This window comes from Quercus lobata, chromosome 3 (genome assembly GCF_001633185.2).
Source record: "Quercus lobata isolate SW786 chromosome 3, ValleyOak3.0 Primary Assembly, whole genome shotgun sequence".
Lineage (NCBI taxonomy): Eukaryota > Viridiplantae > Streptophyta > Magnoliopsida > Fagales > Fagaceae > Quercus > Quercus lobata.
In genome coordinates this window covers 52,759,048-52,778,017 of record NC_044906.1, presented here as the reverse complement: position 1 = coordinate 52,778,017, position 18,970 = coordinate 52,759,048, and the positions used below count along the sequence as shown (strand labels likewise).

Here is an 18,970-nt window from a genome sequence, read left to right as displayed (position 1 = left end):
TGTTACTTGCTTTTTTTTTTGTAACAAACTTATCCATGGAGCCTATGTGTTTGCCCCTCCCTTTTGATGAATGTAGTTGTTGTACTTCAACTAATTCATCATCACTGCCATCATCCTCTTCTTCTATAGTATACCACCTTTTCTTTTTTATAGATGCTTCAGATTGGGCATACAAAAGAGTCGCAAATTTTTCCCTCACATTTTCTGGCACACTAGGACAAGCTGAAAGATTTTTCCTAGTCCCAGCTAAATGATGCTTCAGCCTATATATACCCCCACTATGAATTTCTTTGCAATAATTACATTGAACTTGCCTTGAACCTACTTCAACACCATGTTCCCATCCCAGGTCAGACCTATTTCCTGGTGCATTTTTTCACTTAATTTTCTTTCTAGCCAAATTAGACATTGTATATTTGTACTAGAGCTGCAAAAAAAGACATCAAGATACAGAGCATGCTCAAAAAAATCACACAGTAAATTCATCAAACAGGTTATGTGCAATTCTAAACTACTAATTGTGTTTACTAATATTTCTCAAAGAATCAAATACTCAAGATCCTGTTTCATAATTTTTCAAATTTTACTTAATTTAGTTAACAAAATAGAAAAATAAAAACATAAACACAACACAACACAACAATCTGGAATCAAGCTATCAAAGTACAAATAAATGATAAACTACTAACTTAATAAGTACTAACTACCAAAAAAGATTACCAGAAAGCTTAAAGGCAGCAATGGCTCACGGCAACATCATTGAGAGGGCTGAGAGGTGCTGGGTTTTTGACAGAGGATTGAGGAGGCGCGGGACTGAGGTGTTGGTGCTGAATGTTTCTAAATACTTAAGAAAGCTTGGAAGCAGCGATGGCTCACAGTTGAGAGGGCTGAGAGGTGCTGGGTTTTTGACAGGGGACTGTGGAGGCGCGGGACAGAGCTGCTGCGTACTGGAGCTTTTGACAAAGGATTGAGGAGGTGCGGGACTGAGGTGCTAGTTTTTGAATGTTTCTAAATGTTTCAAATACTTAAGAAAGCTTGAAAGCAGCAATATTTCACCATTGAGAGGGCTGAGTGCTGGGTTTTTGACAGGGGACTGTGGAGGCGCGCGGGACAGAGCTGGTGCGTGCTACTGCTGACTGCTGAAGCTTTAAGTGTTTCTAAAATATTTAGGTTTTGTTTTTGAAAACTTAACTTAAGTAGTATAGGTTTTTTTGAGATTTTATTTTGAGAGAGGGGTAAATTTGGGACTTTAATTCATTGGGCTTGTGGGTATTGGACCTTTAGGTGGACCGGGCATTATTTTATTGGACTTACCCAAATGACCCAAATGAATCCCACTTAAAAAAAAAAAAAGAAAAAAAAGCCAAAAAAGCCTAATGGTAGGATCGGTAGAATCCCATACGATCCTATGATCCTATACAATCCTACACGATCCTAACATTTTTGCGATCCTGCTACGATTTTAATCTTTTTGGTGAGGTGGGATCGTAAAATCGTGCGATTTTACGATCCGGATCGCGATTTTGACAACCTTGCCTATTATTATATATATAGATATATAGATTTGCAATTATGCTACAGTGCCATTCTATTTTTATGATGGCACTATAATAACTTGTAAAACGTTTATATTGTATTTTATGGTGGTGGGGGGGTATTTTTAATTATTTTTATGAAAAGGAAGAGAGAGAAAGAGTTGGTGAAATTAATATTTTAATGAATAGATGAGATAAATAAAAGTTGGGATGTTGGGCGTATTACAAAATAGTATGATATAATTGATAAAATAGTTTTTAAGATATTAAAATAGAATAGTTCCAAGAAAGCGGATGTGAATGCTCTAATATAAGCTAAACAGAACTAATTTTTTTTGGGACAGTTATTTATTTATTTATTTTTATATATAGTAGGTATGGCATTTTTTTTTTTTTTGAGTAAAAGGTATGACATTTTAAACTTTCGATACTATGTAATTTTTTTTTTAATAATTGATGATTGTACATCTGCCATTTGTTGGCAAAAAAGAAAAGGGCCAATGGCAAAAAAAAACCCAACAATATAACAAAGAGTGATGAAAGAAGAATTAGCAAAACAAGAAAAAAACCATTAAGCTTGAATGGCAAGAATAACGGTCCACAGGCCTATAAAATAGTAGAAAAGGCTCCAAAGAAAACAAACGAGCCCAAGGGAGCCCATAGAAGGAAGTAATAAGCACATGAGAATTATAAGAAATAGAAAACAAGCAAAAATGGTTTGGAGGAGCTCAAAGTAAGGAATTAGTAAATGGGGTTGGTGCAAAGGCCAACAAACTCTGAAAGTAAAGGATATTGTAATTGAGCCAGGAAAGCTTGAATGATTTAGCAAAAGCCCATGGGAATGTAAGAATGGAATGGGGGAAGGATGCCCAAAGGAATGAAGAGGGCGAAGGAATGGGCCGAGGAAGCCTAAGATGGTATGAGAATTAACCCAGCAGAAATATTGGGCAATGCGAACTGAATAAAGGAAAAGTACATGGCAAACCCAATGGAGGCTCAGCAAATACAAGTCAAGTAATAACATGGCAAAAGTAATGGAATGGCGTGGCAGGAATACTAGTCAGCCCACAAACCAGCAATAAATAGAAACAGGGGCCGAATTGAAGAAGAAAGGGCTCGTGCCCAAGCAAGACCTAGCCTAGAGAGGAAATGAAATGCAAAGAATGAAGACCTAGACTCACCCATGCCACAAAGGGTTAAAAATAAGCAGTAGAAATGCGCAGCGAGACCAGACAAACCCATAGGCAATGGAAAACGCATGAACGGCAGACAAACCATGGACTCAGATAGGAGTGGAGCTCGCACAAGGCTCAAGCACCACCCACTTGTACCCAGCCAATACAGGCACAGTGGGTTATGTGCCAGAGGTAAGAGAGGGTATGGTTTGGTGGTGGAGAGAAGGGGGAAGTTTATTTTAGGATTTCTACTTAAACTCTTTTGGGGGAAATGTCTTGCTCTAATAACATACCACCCAAAAGAGGGAGAGATGAGCTAAATCACTAGGTGCATGTCGTAGGAGTTAGTGAAAGAGAGCACCCAACCTTTATTTGGATGGGAATGCTATGGAAAGCAAGAAAATAAAAAAAAAATTCCTTTTGTCTGGGAATAGAATGTGGCACAGTCAGCACAGGATAATGGTGGTGGCCGGGCAGCCAATAGACTAGTGGGTGGACAAGGAAGGACACCCACAATAGGCAAACAATAGTTAAGAGGTAAAATGGTAAATCTTATCATGGCAAGCAGTATATAAAAGCCTTGGCTGTGCATAGTTAACAACAACGGAGGAAGAACGAAAAAACAAGAAAGAATAGAAATGTAGAAAGAAATAAAAAGCTAAAAGGAAAAACAGAGAGGATAAGCAAAAGAAAGGAAGAAAACGAGGGAGTAGGAAAAAAAGTGAGAAAACAAAAAGTGTGATAAGGCATACACCAATAGGCTACTCCCTTCTCTCCCTCTCAACAACCTACCTTCTAGTCAGCCAAGAGATTTAAGAATAAGCCACTTAGGTCCATTTTTCCAAAATGGGCAATTTCTACAGTAGGATTACCCTGAGAGGTTGCCCACATTGAAGATTGGTTCTCTTCTTGGACTTAAATCTACCAAGGAGCTAAGTCTAGCAGACCAATTCCCTTTCCCTCTTTTATCATGATTTATAAGCATTAGTATTGCTCTTTTCATTATTGCTAACTTATTTCTGTCATACTCGTATTGTCACATTTTGTTCCTGTTGCAAAGATGTTTTAATACTATCTTAGTCTGGCAGTAAGCATTTTAGTTAGAGTATCTTTCTATCTTATTCTATTACGTGTCTCCTGCTATAACATTTTTTTGACACCATTTCCTATTGTGGGCACGTGACCAAGATCTCCACAACGGGATCCTTGCTTGTGCACAAGCTAGCTTGAGGTGAGTTTCAATCAAATCAGTCCTGACTCTCCTACCCCAAAACTATTGGGCCACAGTATGACAGGAAACAACTCAGTCCAAAATACAAAAAGGCCCACCACACCATTTACCACAATTTATTGAAATAAGCAAGTATAAGAAGTAAATATTCGCTTTTAGATGAATTTTTCATTTATTTTGTAGACAATTACTTTTATATTGATACATAATTTTCTTTTTATTATTACTTACAGCTGATTAGTCAAAATTGTGAGTTATTAGTACAAAAGTTGTGTCTTAAAACTTTTTCTTTTGTATTTTTATTTTAAAAGATATGTATTTTAATAATGCTAAAACTGCAACTAAAACCATAATTTATCCCTGATAGGGATATTTTAGCCATAAATTTAATACCCTCGAAGCTTTAGACAAAAAGGTCAACGGCACCCGCACATCCGTCAGCTTCACGGAAACTAATGGAAGACTTAGGCCGACGACACCAAACGTGACGACCCCATGATGAAACTTGACGGGCACCTCTGTAAGCCAACGGGAAACCATTGGACAAGCTAAGGGCCTGACGGAGAGGAGAGGTCGACAGATCCAGCGTGGCCTGTCTTGGTCCCCACGAATATCTATACATGGAAATACCTTACATGACACGCAAAATAAAACCCATTACTCACCCATATCTCTCTCATATGGAAAGGCACCCTAAAATCTTGGAAACCCTAGGTGCCAAGCCCTCCCAGCAAGGAAAGATCCCTACTTTGAAGGGATTTTGATTCACCATTCATTACTATATAAGTACCAGACCTCCACTTTTCACAAGTACACAGAAAATCCTTAAGCTCTCTCACTAAAGAGTTCATAGAGATTTCTTATTTGCTAACTTGACTTTTGGAGGGTTTTCGGCCGGTACCATACCGATACCTTCTGTTTAGTTCTATACCCATTGAAGTGACTTGGAGTCTACGACTCACTGACGATTTTCGCACATCATCAATCCCTATTTTTAACATTTAAGAAAAGTTATATCTATAAATTTTTCATAACAAATTTTTAAATTACGGGTTATTAGAACAAATATGTAAAAAATGTAATGAACTCGAATCAATTCTCTTAATTTGTTAGAGCACCCACAGTAGATGTGGCAAATGTGCCAAATGCTAAATATTTGGCACATTTGCCACACCAAACACAAAAAATACCTCCTATCAGATATGGTATATGTGCCAAAATTATACCATTTCTGTCCGTATCGTTGCAAATTTGCAACGATACGGATAGAAATGGTAAACCAAAATATTGTTTTTTATTCGATTTTCTCTCTCCTCTCACTCGCTTTTGGTCTTGATTTTTTCTCTCTTCTCACATCAGACCCAGCTCCTTCTCACATTAGACCCAGCTCCTCCCTCAACAGAGAAAGAACAAAATGACACACTCCACATCTTCAAACAATAAGCTCCAAGGCATGGTGGCCATTATCACAAGCTGAAATTGGTGGTTACTGGGTTCAAAGTGGTGGGTTGTTTCAGTGGTTGCTGGGTTCGGATTGGTGGTGGTCGTTTGGGTGTTGGCTAGGTTTCACGGTGGAGATCGGGTTTGGGTATAGGTCACGGTGGAGATTGTGTTTGAGATCGGTTTTGGGTTTTAGTTGTCTCTCCCTCTTCAGTCGTTTGGGTTTCAGTTGTCTCTCCCTCTTCAGTCGTTTGGGTTTCAGTTCCGGTGGTAGTTGGTGTTTCAGTGGTGGAGCCGTGGCTTGAATCAGTTGGGGCTTGGGTTGAATTGGTTGCGGGTGATGGGTATTTTGGCTTGGGCTGAATTGGTGTTGAGATTGGTTGGTGTTCATGGGTATTTTGGTGTAAGCGGCATGGGCGAGGCCACTCCGATCATCGCCATCGTCATCGTCGCTCTGATCTCGCCGATCTCTCTCTCTTTTTTGGTGGTTATTTGTTTTAATTTTTGGTGTTTTGGTGGTTGTTTGTTTTAATTTTTGGTGTAGGGGCTGATATTGGTTGTAGTATTTGTTTGAGTTTTTTTTTTTTGGTAGTAGTGGCTGATATTGGTGGTCGGTGGTTGATCTGTGGGGGGTGGCCGGTGGTTGTGAGCTGTGGCAGTTGATCTGCGGTGTGGGTTATTGTTGCTGTTGTTGATGATAATTGGGAAGAGGATAATATATTATTTTAATGTGTAGTAAATATTATTTTAATATATAGAATTGAATTATAAAACATCTGATAAATAGAATGTTGTAAAATAATGTGGTAAAATAATAAAGTAAACATTTAATGTGATAAAATGACATAATTTTTACAACATATACTACAGATGCTCTTACACTACTTCATTTTTAAGCAATGAAATCCAAACATAGGAACTGAAACACGTACAACTAGGCGCCACTAAAACCCATCAAATCAGATCAGATCAGATCTCATATCAACCGTTGGATTGATATCGCGAACGTTACAGAAGCTCGTAGCAGATAAAAGGCTAGTTCCATCGCCATTACTATAAATAAGACCTGCCACCCCTGTATTTCTTCCTACTTGTTATTTCTGTTACGACTTACGACTCCAACGCAAGAAGAACCTACCTTTTTCTGATCAAACTCTCAATGGCCACTGAAACCATGGTACGCGAAATTGCCAGCTTCTTCTGTATTTTATTTTATTTTTTTGATTCTTAGCTTCTTCTATACTTAAATTCATCTATATTTATGTAATATTCTTAGATTGAAATCTGAGACTATAATATTAATATAGCTGGTGTTGGTGTTGGTGTTTGTTGGTTATTGCTACAGCAAGAGATGGAGATTGAGAGAAAGAAGAGGAGGGAGCTGAAGCACCTAGGGTTCGCGAGGACGGTGGCGATTCACGCGCTCGTCTGCGTCTCCAGTATCTACGATTACGCCAAACAAAACTCGGGGCCTCTCAGATCCACCGTCTCCACCGTCGAATCTGCCGTCACCGCCGTCGTGGGCCCTGTCTACAGAAAAATCCAAGGCGTTCCTGATGATCTTCTTGTTTTCCTTGACGACAAGGTACTCTCACTAAATATTGAATTTTTATTATCTTTATTTTTTATTTTTGTTGTTGTTGATTGTGTTTGAAGTACGTTTGATTTGATTTGCTCTATTGTTAATAATTTTGAGCTGTAACAAGCTCGAGTCGAGCTGAGCTTGAGCCCAATTCAGGCTTGGTTTATTAATTTTCCGAATTAGATCAAGAATATTCGCGAGCTTTGTTGATTTGTTCTATTCACTGTTTTGTGGGTTGATTGTATACTATACTCTCTGCTAGATTGGGTCTGTGTTGTAAATTATTACCAAAATTTGTTTAGAAGCTCATAGATTTCTCCAAAACTTTTTGTGGGCTGAAACACTGATAAGCGTAGGAAGGACCTGAAGAAAAAATTGAAATCAACACGCAGCTGATCTGCTAATGATTAAAACCTACCCAGTCTAAACTAATAAGTTCTACGACTTATTGGTCCTAATTTGTGTTATACCTTAAGTGTGTAAAGTATTCATTTTGTTGTGTTTTGGCTGAAGTTATTAATTGTGTGATTACCACAGGTAGATGAAGCTACACACAAGTTTGATGAGCATGCTCCACCGTTGGCAAAGCAGGCTGTAAGAAAAACTAATAATTTGATTTACAAGGCATCTGAAAAGGCTCATAAGCTTGTAAATGAGGCTCAAACTGGGGGTCCTCGTGCTGCTGTGCATTATGCTGTTTCAGAGTATAAGCAGTTCCTTTTATCTCAAAGTGTGAAGATATGGGTTGGAATGAACCAGTGTTCACCATTCCACACGGTGGCAGAGAAGGCTGTGCCTGCGGCTGCTCACTTGATGGAGAAATACAACCATTTGGTGAAGGACTTGACCCAGAAGGGTTATCCTATCTTTGGCTATATGCCTTTAGTTCCTGTTGAGGAGATATCCGAGGCAGTTAAGGAGGGTGAGGCTGAAAAGAAAAGAGATACAGCTGCATCTGCTGAACACAAATCAGATTCGTCTGATTCGGATTAAGAGAGTTTCTATGTATTGTCTAAAGTGTAAAAATCTATTTGCTTCTCCTAGTATGTATTATGGGAACTTAAATAGGTTATGGGCGTGGGAAATGTGGGTGGGTTGTGACTGTAAATAACTTCTAGACGTTCAACTCCTTTTGAAGTATGAATGATGTGAATTACTTTGGAAGGCTGACATTCATTTGTGCTTTGGGGCAGACTCTGCTTCCCCTTTCTAAGATTCGCCAATTTTATTCAATATATGTAGCTTTTAGGTTTTCCCATGAGCAAAAACCTGATATCTTAACTTTTGTGGTCAAGTCACATTGTAATGATCAATAGTTGGGCATCTCTTTACAGAGAAATTATTTTATGATATGAGACGGTCAGATTTCTCTCTCACAACATATGCAATTCCCACGCACATATATATAGAGGTCTCATGTGATGTGAGAGAGATGTCTCAGGGAGACCGTATCACGAGATTTCTTTTTTTAAGAAATTAATATTCCTAAAAATTTTCCTATTGCGAGAGACTCAAGACCTAGGCCCAAAGTTTGGAGGCGTAGCTCTGCTCTTTTACAGGAATGATGTTAAAAAATATAGCTTATAATATCTCAAAAAATTACTTTATAATACACTTAATATGAAAGTTTTTATTTTTACATCCATCTCATTAGTTTCTCCAAAAAAAAAAAAACATTCATCTCATTAAAATAACATAAACAATCCCATTAAACAATAAACTGAGTGAGAAGAGAACATGTGATCTGAGTGAGTGAGAGAATGGGGAATAAAAAATAATAAAATTGAGTAGTAAGTTGCTAAAATTTTTTAACTTTAGCAACTTCAATAAAGGGTCATGTAGGTATCAAGAATTTTTGCCTGTTATTTGGCTTGATTGCCAAAACCAAACTAGTGGTACTCTTTATCATTGGTTCATGCCTTATAAGGTAGAATTCAAGCCAAGAACCAAACTAGTGGTACTCTTTCTCATTGATTCATGCCTTATAAGGTAGAAAGAAGGAAGTCATCTTTAATGTGGGATTAAGAATTCAAGCCAAGAACCAAACTTGTGGTACTCTTTCTCATTGGTTCATGCCTTATAAGGTAGAAGGAGAAAAGTCATCTTTTCAATGTGGGACAAAAGAATTTAAGGCAAGGCAAGACAATCAAGCCAAAAAGCCAAAGCCAAAAATTCTTGAGTACCTACAATAAAAGGATCCTTTTATTGTAGGTACCAAGAGTTTTTGCCTTTGGGTATTTAACCAAACTAGTGGTACTCTATCTCATTGGTTCATGCCTTATAAGGTAGAAAGAGGGAAGTTATCTTTCCAATGTGGGATTAAGAATTCAAGCCAAGGCAAAGGCAAGGCAATCAAGCCAAATAGCCAAAACCAAAGGCAAAAATTCTTGGTACCTATAGGTCATTTTTTATGTTAGATCTAAAATAGCTTTTTAGCAATTTTAGCAGCTCCATTGTGATTGCCTAAGACTATTACCTAAATCTCTCTCTCTCTCTCTCTCTCTCTCTCTCTCTCTCTCTCTCTCTCTCCCTTCAAAATTTTTTTTTTTCAAAATAAAAGGAATATTTATTTTTGTGGTCTTGTGATCTTGTCACATATAATCATCAATGTTGGCATCTCCACTAGGAATCAATATTCTTAGAAAATTCTTGTCCTACATGAGATTTAAGCAATTAAGCCCTAGGCCCAAAGTTTGGAGGAGCATCTATGCTTGATCTACTATACTAAGCTCTTTTTATTATATGTTTGGAGGCTCAGCTTTACTTGATTTACTATTTATATGCTAAGAGCCTTGTAACTCAATTGGCACATTTTTAATTTTTTTAATATAAATATCTAAGATTCAAATCCTTCACTCTTGACTGCTAATTTATCCACAAAAAAAAAAAAAAAAAAAAACACTATTTATAACCCAACTATCTATAACTATCAATACACTCCTAACTATCAATTGCCTTGACTATCTTCTAATTGAAGGTTCAAATACCATCATGAAAATTTTTATACAATGCATAATCAAGACCAGGGCTGTCCACAGGCCAGGTTTGTGTCCAACCCGAACTCAACCTGACAACTTCGGGTGGGGAAAATCGTAACTCGCAATTAACTTGGAAGAAACGTCAAATCGACTGCATTGAGTCTCATCAGGTGTTGCATGGTATCGGTCAGTTTCAGGTTTGTTACTGGGGTTGAGATCTCGTTGAGATCTAGGCGAATCTGGTCGAATTCTTTGAGATCTAGCCAAGATTTCGTCAGATATTGACAAGATCTCGCCGGATCTTGACGAGATCTCACCAAATCTAGTCCAAATCTTGACAATTCTCAACGAGATCTAGTTGGATTTGAGGTTGAGAGAGGAGGGAGGACGAGGTATAGGGATGGTAGTTTCCATGGAGACACTGCTCTGTCGGTTTGGTTTCCATCGGGTTTGTCATCAACCGCTAGTTGCTTAAATCAAGTTGGTCTCTATTCGAGTGACGTCGAGTCGGTCAGTTCCAGGTTGCTTTGAATAGCTATAATCAAGACCAAGGTTAGCTCGATATAATTTAAGGTCTAAGAAGATAAATTTAAGTTAGGTCTTTTAAATTTAAATATCAATTAAAAAATTTTATTTAATACTAACCAAACTGAGGTTTGGTTGATGAAATTAAATACATAATTGATGAATTAATCCTAACCAATCCAAAACTAATTTCATATAGATAATCAAATAATGTTGAAGAATAAAATTTATCAAAAAGAAATAAAATTGTATATATTTTTTGAAAACAATGTTTACTTTATTTTGGATAAGGTGATGTATGATTAAGTAAAGTTGTAATCTAATTTTCAATTTTTATTTTGGTATTAACAATGAGACAGTCTCTAATTATGTGGGAGATTAGGTGATTAATCTTGAAAATCTACCATATAAAATAATTAAAATATCAAGATGTTAGGGAAAATAAATCATCATTGTTTTTATTTTTCGTCAAACAGTTCAAAATTTCAATTGGGTTTCATTTATATTGGTTTAACATTTTGGATGCCTTCTTAGAGGTGGGAAATATAGTAGACAACTATCTTCGTCTGGGTATTTGATGTGCGCTCATTTTATAAGCCGTTGTCTAGTTCTAACATTGATGAATTTCCTTGGGAGTGTATTTTGTGTGGAAAGGTGCCTAAATAGGTTTCTTTCTTCTTATGGACAATAGTTAATGATGAGATATTCACCATTGATAATATTGTTAAGAGAGGTCAGTCTCTAGTTAATAGGTGTTGTTTATGCTATTGCGATGGGGAATCGGTGGATCACCTTCTACTTCATTGTAAGTTTTCTCACACCTTATGGTGTAAAATTTTTGCAGAGTTTGGGATCTAGTAGGTAATGCCGAGATCAGTTAGCTATTTTTTCTTTATTTGGAGAAAATGGTTTGGAAAACGTTTTTCAACCATTTGGAATATGGTCTCGACATGTTTAATGTGGTTAGTTTGGCAGGAACACAATACCCACATTTTTAAAGATAAGGAGAGAACATTAGATCATCTAATATCTCTCCTCTTTGGTACACTGTTTCATTGGGCTCGTATATGGGGGTGTACGAATTGTATTTCTTTAACTGAATTCTCAGTCTCTATTTCCTTTAGTTCTTGATTAGATTGTATTTGTTCCTTGTTCAAAGTGTTCACCATCGTAAACATGATCTTCAATTTTTTCCAATAAAAGTCCTATTACCTATCAAAAATAAATATAGCAGACAACTGTCGTTTTGAAAATTTTTTAATTATCATAAAATCTTGAGCCTTTCTATAATAGGCCATTGGCCTTTTAATAAGGATTTAAGGCCCCCTTCGTAATGGTGCCATGATCAAGCCCACACCCGTCTCTTAGATCCTAATTTCTGTTACCGAGTATTGACCTTTGTCTTGATGAGTTTACACACATTTTATCTAACATGTAAGAGCATTCGCATCAATAAATTATACTTTATCCTATTTTACCATTTCAAAAAATTACTTTATCAATTATACAATACCATTTTACAATACATCCAGCATCCCAACTTTTATTTTCCTATTCTACTTATTAAAATAATATATCTACACAATAAAATATATTTTTCCTTTTTTGTTTTTTCCCAATTTTCTGCTCCACCTTCCCTCAACCTCTATCACCACGCCTCCACCATGCCCACCACGCCACCACTATCCACTGCCCATTGCCCACCAAAATCCCACCGGAACAAAAACACATACTAAAAAAAAAGCCTAGCTTCACAACAGAATAAAAAAAAAAAATGCAGAATCAAGAAGAACTAGAGTCCAACCATGCGGAATCCAAAATCCAACGTCGTGACCAAACCATCACCTTGCCGTGACCCAAAATCCAACGCTGTGACCTTGCCATGAACTCGCCGTGATCCATGCCGATCTCCACCAAACCCATCACCAATCTGAGCAACGCGCAACCCACAATGCTGTGACCCACGCTGATCTCCACCAAACCCATCACCAATCTGAGCAACCCACAACCCAATCTAAGCAACCCACAATCTAAGCAACCCACAACCCACTTCAGCCATACCCACAGAACAACCACAGAACTCGACGATCATAGCAAAAAAAAAAAAACCGCTGTGGATGCCCAACCATCGGCACAAAGAGAGAGAGTGAGAGTTGAGAGCAATTCACAGACAGAGAAAGGGAGGCGAAATGTGAGGAAAGAGAGAGAGTTGAGTAGTATGAGGAGAGAGAGAATAAATCTGATTAAAAAATCTATACAATAGTCTACAGTGCCATTTGGCACTGTAGCAAGATTGTAAAAAAATTTACAATTTTGAGCATTTGCAATTCCAGATGTGGAAGGTTTTTGCGGGAAAAATGCTAAATAAACCTTACATGTGGCATTTAGCATTCCAGATGCGAATGCTCTAACATGTTGAGTACCATCGAGAAGTCTAAATCCAAGTTTACCCTTCGTTTCTGTCCTATAACAAGGCCTTGTAATTGGTTGTTCCAATAATAGCTGTAAGCAAATCATATGCCAATTCCAGCAGCCAAAAAATAAATCCATGAAGAAAGGTAAACGCCTATGCTGTAGGCTGCTAGCTGCTAAACTTTAAGGTAAAGGGGCTTCTTCAAGGTAAAGGTGCAATGCAGAACAATGAAATTGCTATAAGACCATTCCGTAAAATCAGGAAAGATGATAAGCATTCCAAGGAAGTGTGTTTCATAACACCAGAGTTACATAGATATTTATTCAAATTCACCTTCAAGTATTACAAACCAAATGATACTCCTGTACCATAAAAACTAAAATTCAACAGAATAACAGGCGAAAATACCTTCTTGTAATCGTCCTCCAGAAAGGCTTTAGTTCTTTCTGCAGATGGCATATGAGATATCTGCATCTGTAAAACAACATTCCCACACAATTGTTATAATGGTATAATGAAGTGCTATGAAAGAAATAAGTGATATTTAATGCAATAAAATCCACAACAAGAGAGCATCTTTGTTATATTGTCTTTAACTATTAGGGTTTTTACAAATGATAATACGTTTTCCAAGTTTTTTAAAATCAAAATTCTATTTACGATTCACAAGGATTTTTGGTAGCTAAATAGAAACCCAAGTAGAACTTACGTAACTTTATGTTATTTTGGTTAATATATTCATAAAATTTTCAGATTGTAATAACTTTAAAACTATATCAAAAACATCTTGACACTTCAAATTTCAAAGTGTGATCTAAAAATAATATCAAAAGATGGAATTTGTTATGTAATAATAGTATAATACCCATAATTAATTTCTTCACACAAGCTGTTTTGAAGAAGAATTACTTATTTTATAAAGAATTTAAGATCCTATTACCATTTTTTTATATCACTTCTGAAAGGAAAATAAAAAAAATTCTCTAGGTAAATGATATAAATAAATGCATAAAGTTACTTCATCATAGAAAAAAAAGATACATATATACAAAATGGATCTCCCCCCCTATTCTGCCCTTGCATGTGATGTGACCCAAAATAGTTGGAATAGTATCATGGGCAAGCATTTTTTAAGCATGGAGTTATCCAGTCAAAACAAAGCAAGCTAGGAAACATCTTCATCAATGTGATGATAACAAAAACCAAGAAAATAGTAGATTGAAAAATTCCAATTTATTTATTTATTGGTATACACACATACCTAGTGGGGTTTCGAACCCACAACTTCACTCTCCAACTAATTATTAGGAGAGAAGGAAGTGCTAGTTGAGCTATAGCTCATTGGCAATTGGAAAGTTCATTTATTTTGTTCCTTCATTCAACTTATTTTTTATCGGACAAAAAACAACAGAGCAAGAAGTTTAAACCGTATGAAATCACCAACAAAGACATCTCATATGTAAAAAATGTATCATTAAAGGCAGCTTGCCTGCTTTGCCGCAACAATTACCCAGTTTCAACTCTAATGCCATGGACATATAAGATATCCTTTAATTGATTTTAATCAATTCACTTATAAAGGTTTCTATAATAGTGTATCAGTAAACACTAACAAAAACTAGAAAAAAACTTTACAAACTAGCACATCAACACAATACAACCCAATATTTGAAATCATCACACCCTTCAGCAACTCTAAATTTTCATGCTCAACTGGTTACATGGAACACAAATAACTGAAACACATTTTATTTCATTTCATTTACTCAATCTCATGTCCCCACGAGTTCATTGGAAATCTTTAATATCTTTTAGCTAAGTCTAATATTCTGATAGCATCACACATGCAGATAATCCACCATAATCCTAATAATAGCTTATGGCATATAAAGAACATTCCACACCACAACATCATGAACTCAACATAAATAACATTAATCTCTTCGAATTCAGTAAAAGCTGAGAAACACGACCTTATTCATTCATTGAGTGTCCTAAGGCTTTGCGAATGACATCATCATAAACATCCCTACGACCAAGCACCTCGCTGATCTGTGCATCCCTCCTCAGCTGAGCATTGTGTTGCTCGAAGGTCCAGAACCCATATGGACGAAGAGGGTAATTCCACATCTCCTTGGTCTTGGCGCAGCGATCCTTCACCGCATACAAATGCTCCCTAAACTTCTTATCCCTCTCCTTAGGGTCCTCCATCAACTTCAGAATCAAATTCTCCGCAAACTCCATTACAAATCCCATCTTGATCTCTCTTCCTAAACACACCTTCAATCAAAACCCTAGCTTAATCATATATTATTTTCTTGTCAAGGATCTGACCTAGCATTTTTTTAATTAATAAATTCCCCATTTTATAGGGAAACATAAATAACAAAGACTCCGTTTGGTTGCTGAGAAAATCAAGGAAAATTTTATTAAATAAATTGAAATCATAACAGAGAGCTTGAATTTCATTTAAAAAAAAAAAATCTGATTCACCATAAATATGGAAATCTCTCATTAACGAAGTCAATTGAGTTATTAGATTCAGCCGAGAGTAAATTTTCGTTTCCTTGAGCTAATAATATAAAATTTTTGAAATTTGAGGATTTTATTTTATTTTCCTACATTTTTCTCAGTAACCAAACAGATCAATGTGTACAAAGCACTAAGAGCTTAAATTTAAATATAATGAAAGAAAAAACTGAATTCGAAATCGAAGCCATATTCCACTAATCTGTTATATGAAAAATCGAAATCCAAAAAAAAAGAAAAGAAAAGAAAAAAGAAATGAATGGGAGAGTGAAATTACCTGGTTGAAGATTAGATAGAGAACTCGCTGAAAAGAACAGTGTGTTTGGGGAAAAGTCAAGGCAGTGGCTTAAACTAAAATTGCGGTGCAAATTGTGGAATGAAACTTTGGGCCAAGGCCCAATAGCTTCAAAGTTTGCACAAGTCAAAGTTTATTATTGTTTATCTTACAAAACATAGGCCCCATAACTTGGGCCTTTTCCCTCTCTTTTAAAAGAAAACGGAAAGAACGTTAGTTTTAATTTTTTTTTTTATATATAAAAAGAAAAAAAGAAAAATTTACTTATTATTTTGACAATTTTTATATTTTTGTTAAGAAATTGCTACTAAAAACTCTTTTAAAATGATTTATTAGCAAATGTCTTAACGCTCTATTTGTTTCAGTGGTGATGTTTACTAGAAAATGAGTCAATTTTCTAAAAAGTATTTTCTACAAAATTATCTCATTTTCCAATGGTCGGCAGCAACTTTAAATGGATTAAAAAAACAATCTCCTAACTTCTCTTATTTAGCTTGTTGTGAGATAGAGTTGTTTTTCAAAAAAATTTAGTGGAAAAATAATTTTTAAAAATAAGTCATACTTTTTATGTTAACAAAAAAATTTTCTTTTGACCTTTTTTCTTTAATGCTACTAAACATTAAAAAATACGAAAAACTATTTTTACACAATATTTTCTATCGAAATAAACGGAGAGTAAGAGGTAACCAAACCACGAAAAAAAGAAAGAGTTGTGAACGGGCTTGAGCCCAATTATTAGAAACCAGCACAGAAGAAAAAGAACAATTTTTGGGAGAGCACCAATATACTGATGATATTAATATACACACTCATATTGAGATAAATCTCGAGGTGCTCACTTAATTCCAGCCCATAAAAGTTAAAACTCGGCGACCAAAATACTTGGAAAAATGTAAGTCCTATTACCTATACCCCTCCTTTTATTTTATTTTATTATTTTACCTATATCCCTCCTTTGAGCAGAGTCAAGACCACTAGTCTATCCTATCAAAAAAAAAAAAAGACCACTAGTCTAGACCTTAGGCTATATTTTTAAACTGGTCCATTTTCAGAAAAGTGCATGTATCTTGCAGAGAAATTAAGAAAAGGCATCACTAGTTTTTTATTTATTTCTCCAAACAATCATACCCCTAATCAATTACTAGTTACCACGTAGGTAGCAAGCTTGTGAATCCAGCTGGGGACTGTCAACTTAATGCCTCTGTTTATTGAGGAGAATAAAAAATGTTTGGAAATATATATATATATATATATATATGTATAATTTTTAGTTTTTCTTCCAATGAATTTGGTACAAAGAATAAAAAAAAAAAAAAAAAAAGGAAGAATAAAAATTAAATTAGTCGTGGTTTGATATAATAGGATAACATGTTTTCCTTTCTTTTTATACCAATTAGAGGAAAAAATTTGGTGGACCTGGTGAAATAAAACCCAAAATTCCACTCAACATCTTTCCAAATTTCCACTCAACAAACCATGGAAACTCTCACGATCCTTCTATTTTTCCTTTCATAAATTTTCGACCTCCCCTTTCCCACCCAATGAAAAGCCCTTACGGCTTAAGCTTCTCCACCTTTACCGACCACAAATTTGTCTCATTGTATTGACTTGAGCTTTAAGTTCATCCCAAACTCTGTCTAGTTTGGAATAGCTACTAACCTAGCTGCCTAGCTTGACATTCTAGTCCATCTAAGAACGGAATTAGGATTCAAACTTAGGGGCAAAGTTCTTTGTTCAAATTTTTTAAAAAGTTGGAATATTAATACTAGAAGTTGACATGATGTATTATTAGCATTATTTATTTATTTATTTTTTGTATTTTTCTTTTTTTAATCAATAATAAATATTTATAATCAAGAGTTCTATAAGTCAATTGACACATCTTGATTCTGAGTGAGATTAGACCAATTCTTTATTCTATCTACATTATAATTTTTTTTTTTTAAAATCTATTTATTCTATCCACATAATTCTATACCTAATAACTTCATAATGCTCTATATAAAAGATTCTAAAAAAAAATACAAAAAATATAGTTATAAGTTCAAATCCATGTCTAGTATTACATTAATAAAAAAACTAAAATAATGGTTAATCAAAACCATTCACTAATATTCAGCGGAAAAAAGGTGAGACAATTATTGGTGTCTTGGTTAAGGTTTTTATTTATTTATAATTACTTGGTTAAGGTTGAGATAACATAAAGATGTGAGATCTTTTCCTTTAAAAAATTACCAAGTGTGTCCCAAAGTTAATAAAACATTAAAAATTAATAAAATTCTATCATTCAAAAAAATAAAAAAATTTCCACAGGTTGTGTTAAAGAGCAGCAGCTCTTTTTTAAGAATTTTTTTTTTTTTTCATGGGTTAAGTTAAAGACACCAACTGATCCAAGTTGCTAGTGACACTAATTGGTGTGTGGATGGAGTGATTAGCAACATAGGAGTTGTCTCTATGACTATGGGGTGAAGTCATTTAAGAGGGACAAAGAGCTCTCAAATGAGAGGTACAAATTGGGTACAGATTATTGGATTTTTGTGATTTGTTTTGCTACGATTTATAATTGATTTGTTATATATATATATATATATATTTTTTTTTTTTTACTTAGACCTTGTCCAAAGATTGTTTTTATTATTTGAATATGTAAATTGTTTTGTAGATTTTCCTTGTTGTCCGGATTTGTTAATTGTCCAAATATTTAGCTAAATGTTTTTCTTGATATTCTTGGGACAACTAGACAAAGGATGATTTGATAATTTTTTTTCATTTTTGGTTTCATGAGTCAATTTGTAAATTGTGTGGGAGAGGGGGGCCAAGTATATTAATTTTAGAGCCAAAAGTAAATTTTTTACGCTAATATATATACTAGGGAATTTATTTTCCAAAGGCTTGGGGGGTGGGGGGGGCCATGGCCCCCCTCAACCCCAAGGTAGTTCCATCCTTGAGCCCATCTATGTTAATATGGTAGTCAATGCTTTGTTAGAGTGGGCACACAAATTAATTCATTGAACTCAATTCAAGAGTTATGTTCATAATTCTTTGCCCTTAAACAAGGGAGGTCGAAGTCAATTTACCTTTAAAACAATATCCAACAATTTGTTTTCTTTTCCTTTAATTAAATAAAAGAAACAAAAGATGCTTTTATGATAACTTAATGCATCATTTAATTAAGCCTAATTGTTAATGTCTCTTATCATCAAATAAGTAATCTAAATCAATTTCTATCTACTAAAAAAATCATTTTTTTTTTTATATATATTATTT

General features: G+C 35.2%; 2 protein-coding genes across 3 annotated transcripts; one reads left to right on the top strand and one right to left on the bottom strand.

Annotated features, from left to right (window-relative positions):
* The first annotated feature begins 6,448 nt into the window (after positions 1 to 6,448).
* Positions 6,449 to 8,133, top strand: LOC115982181 (REF/SRPP-like protein At1g67360). Its single transcript, XM_031104712.1, has 3 exons — positions 6,449 to 6,558; positions 6,727 to 6,966; positions 7,501 to 8,133. Exons 1-3 carry the CDS (start codon positions 6,541 to 6,543, stop codon positions 7,954 to 7,956), a joined length of 714 nt encoding a protein of 237 aa, XP_030960572.1. The 5' UTR covers positions 6,449 to 6,540; the 3' UTR covers positions 7,957 to 8,133.
* Positions 8,134 to 13,101: 4,968 nt separating this feature from the next.
* LOC115978998 lies at positions 13,102 to 15,777 on the bottom strand. 2 transcript variants are annotated; one of them, XM_031100937.1, is made up of 3 exons: positions 15,686 to 15,777; positions 14,853 to 15,159; positions 13,102 to 13,353 (listed from the first exon to the last, which is right to left on the bottom strand). In XM_031100937.1, the coding sequence occupies exon 2, from the start codon at positions 15,133 to 15,135 to the stop codon at positions 14,854 to 14,856; it is 282 nt and encodes a 93-aa protein (XP_030956797.1). In that variant the 5' UTR covers positions 15,136 to 15,159; positions 15,686 to 15,777; the 3' UTR covers positions 13,102 to 13,353; position 14,853. The 2 variants fall into 2 exon arrangements, with proteins under 2 accessions (XP_030956797.1, XP_030956798.1); XM_031100938.1 differs by having other exon boundaries at positions 14,853 to 15,149; positions 15,686 to 15,770.
* Between the last annotated feature and the right edge of the window lie 3,193 nt (positions 15,778 to 18,970).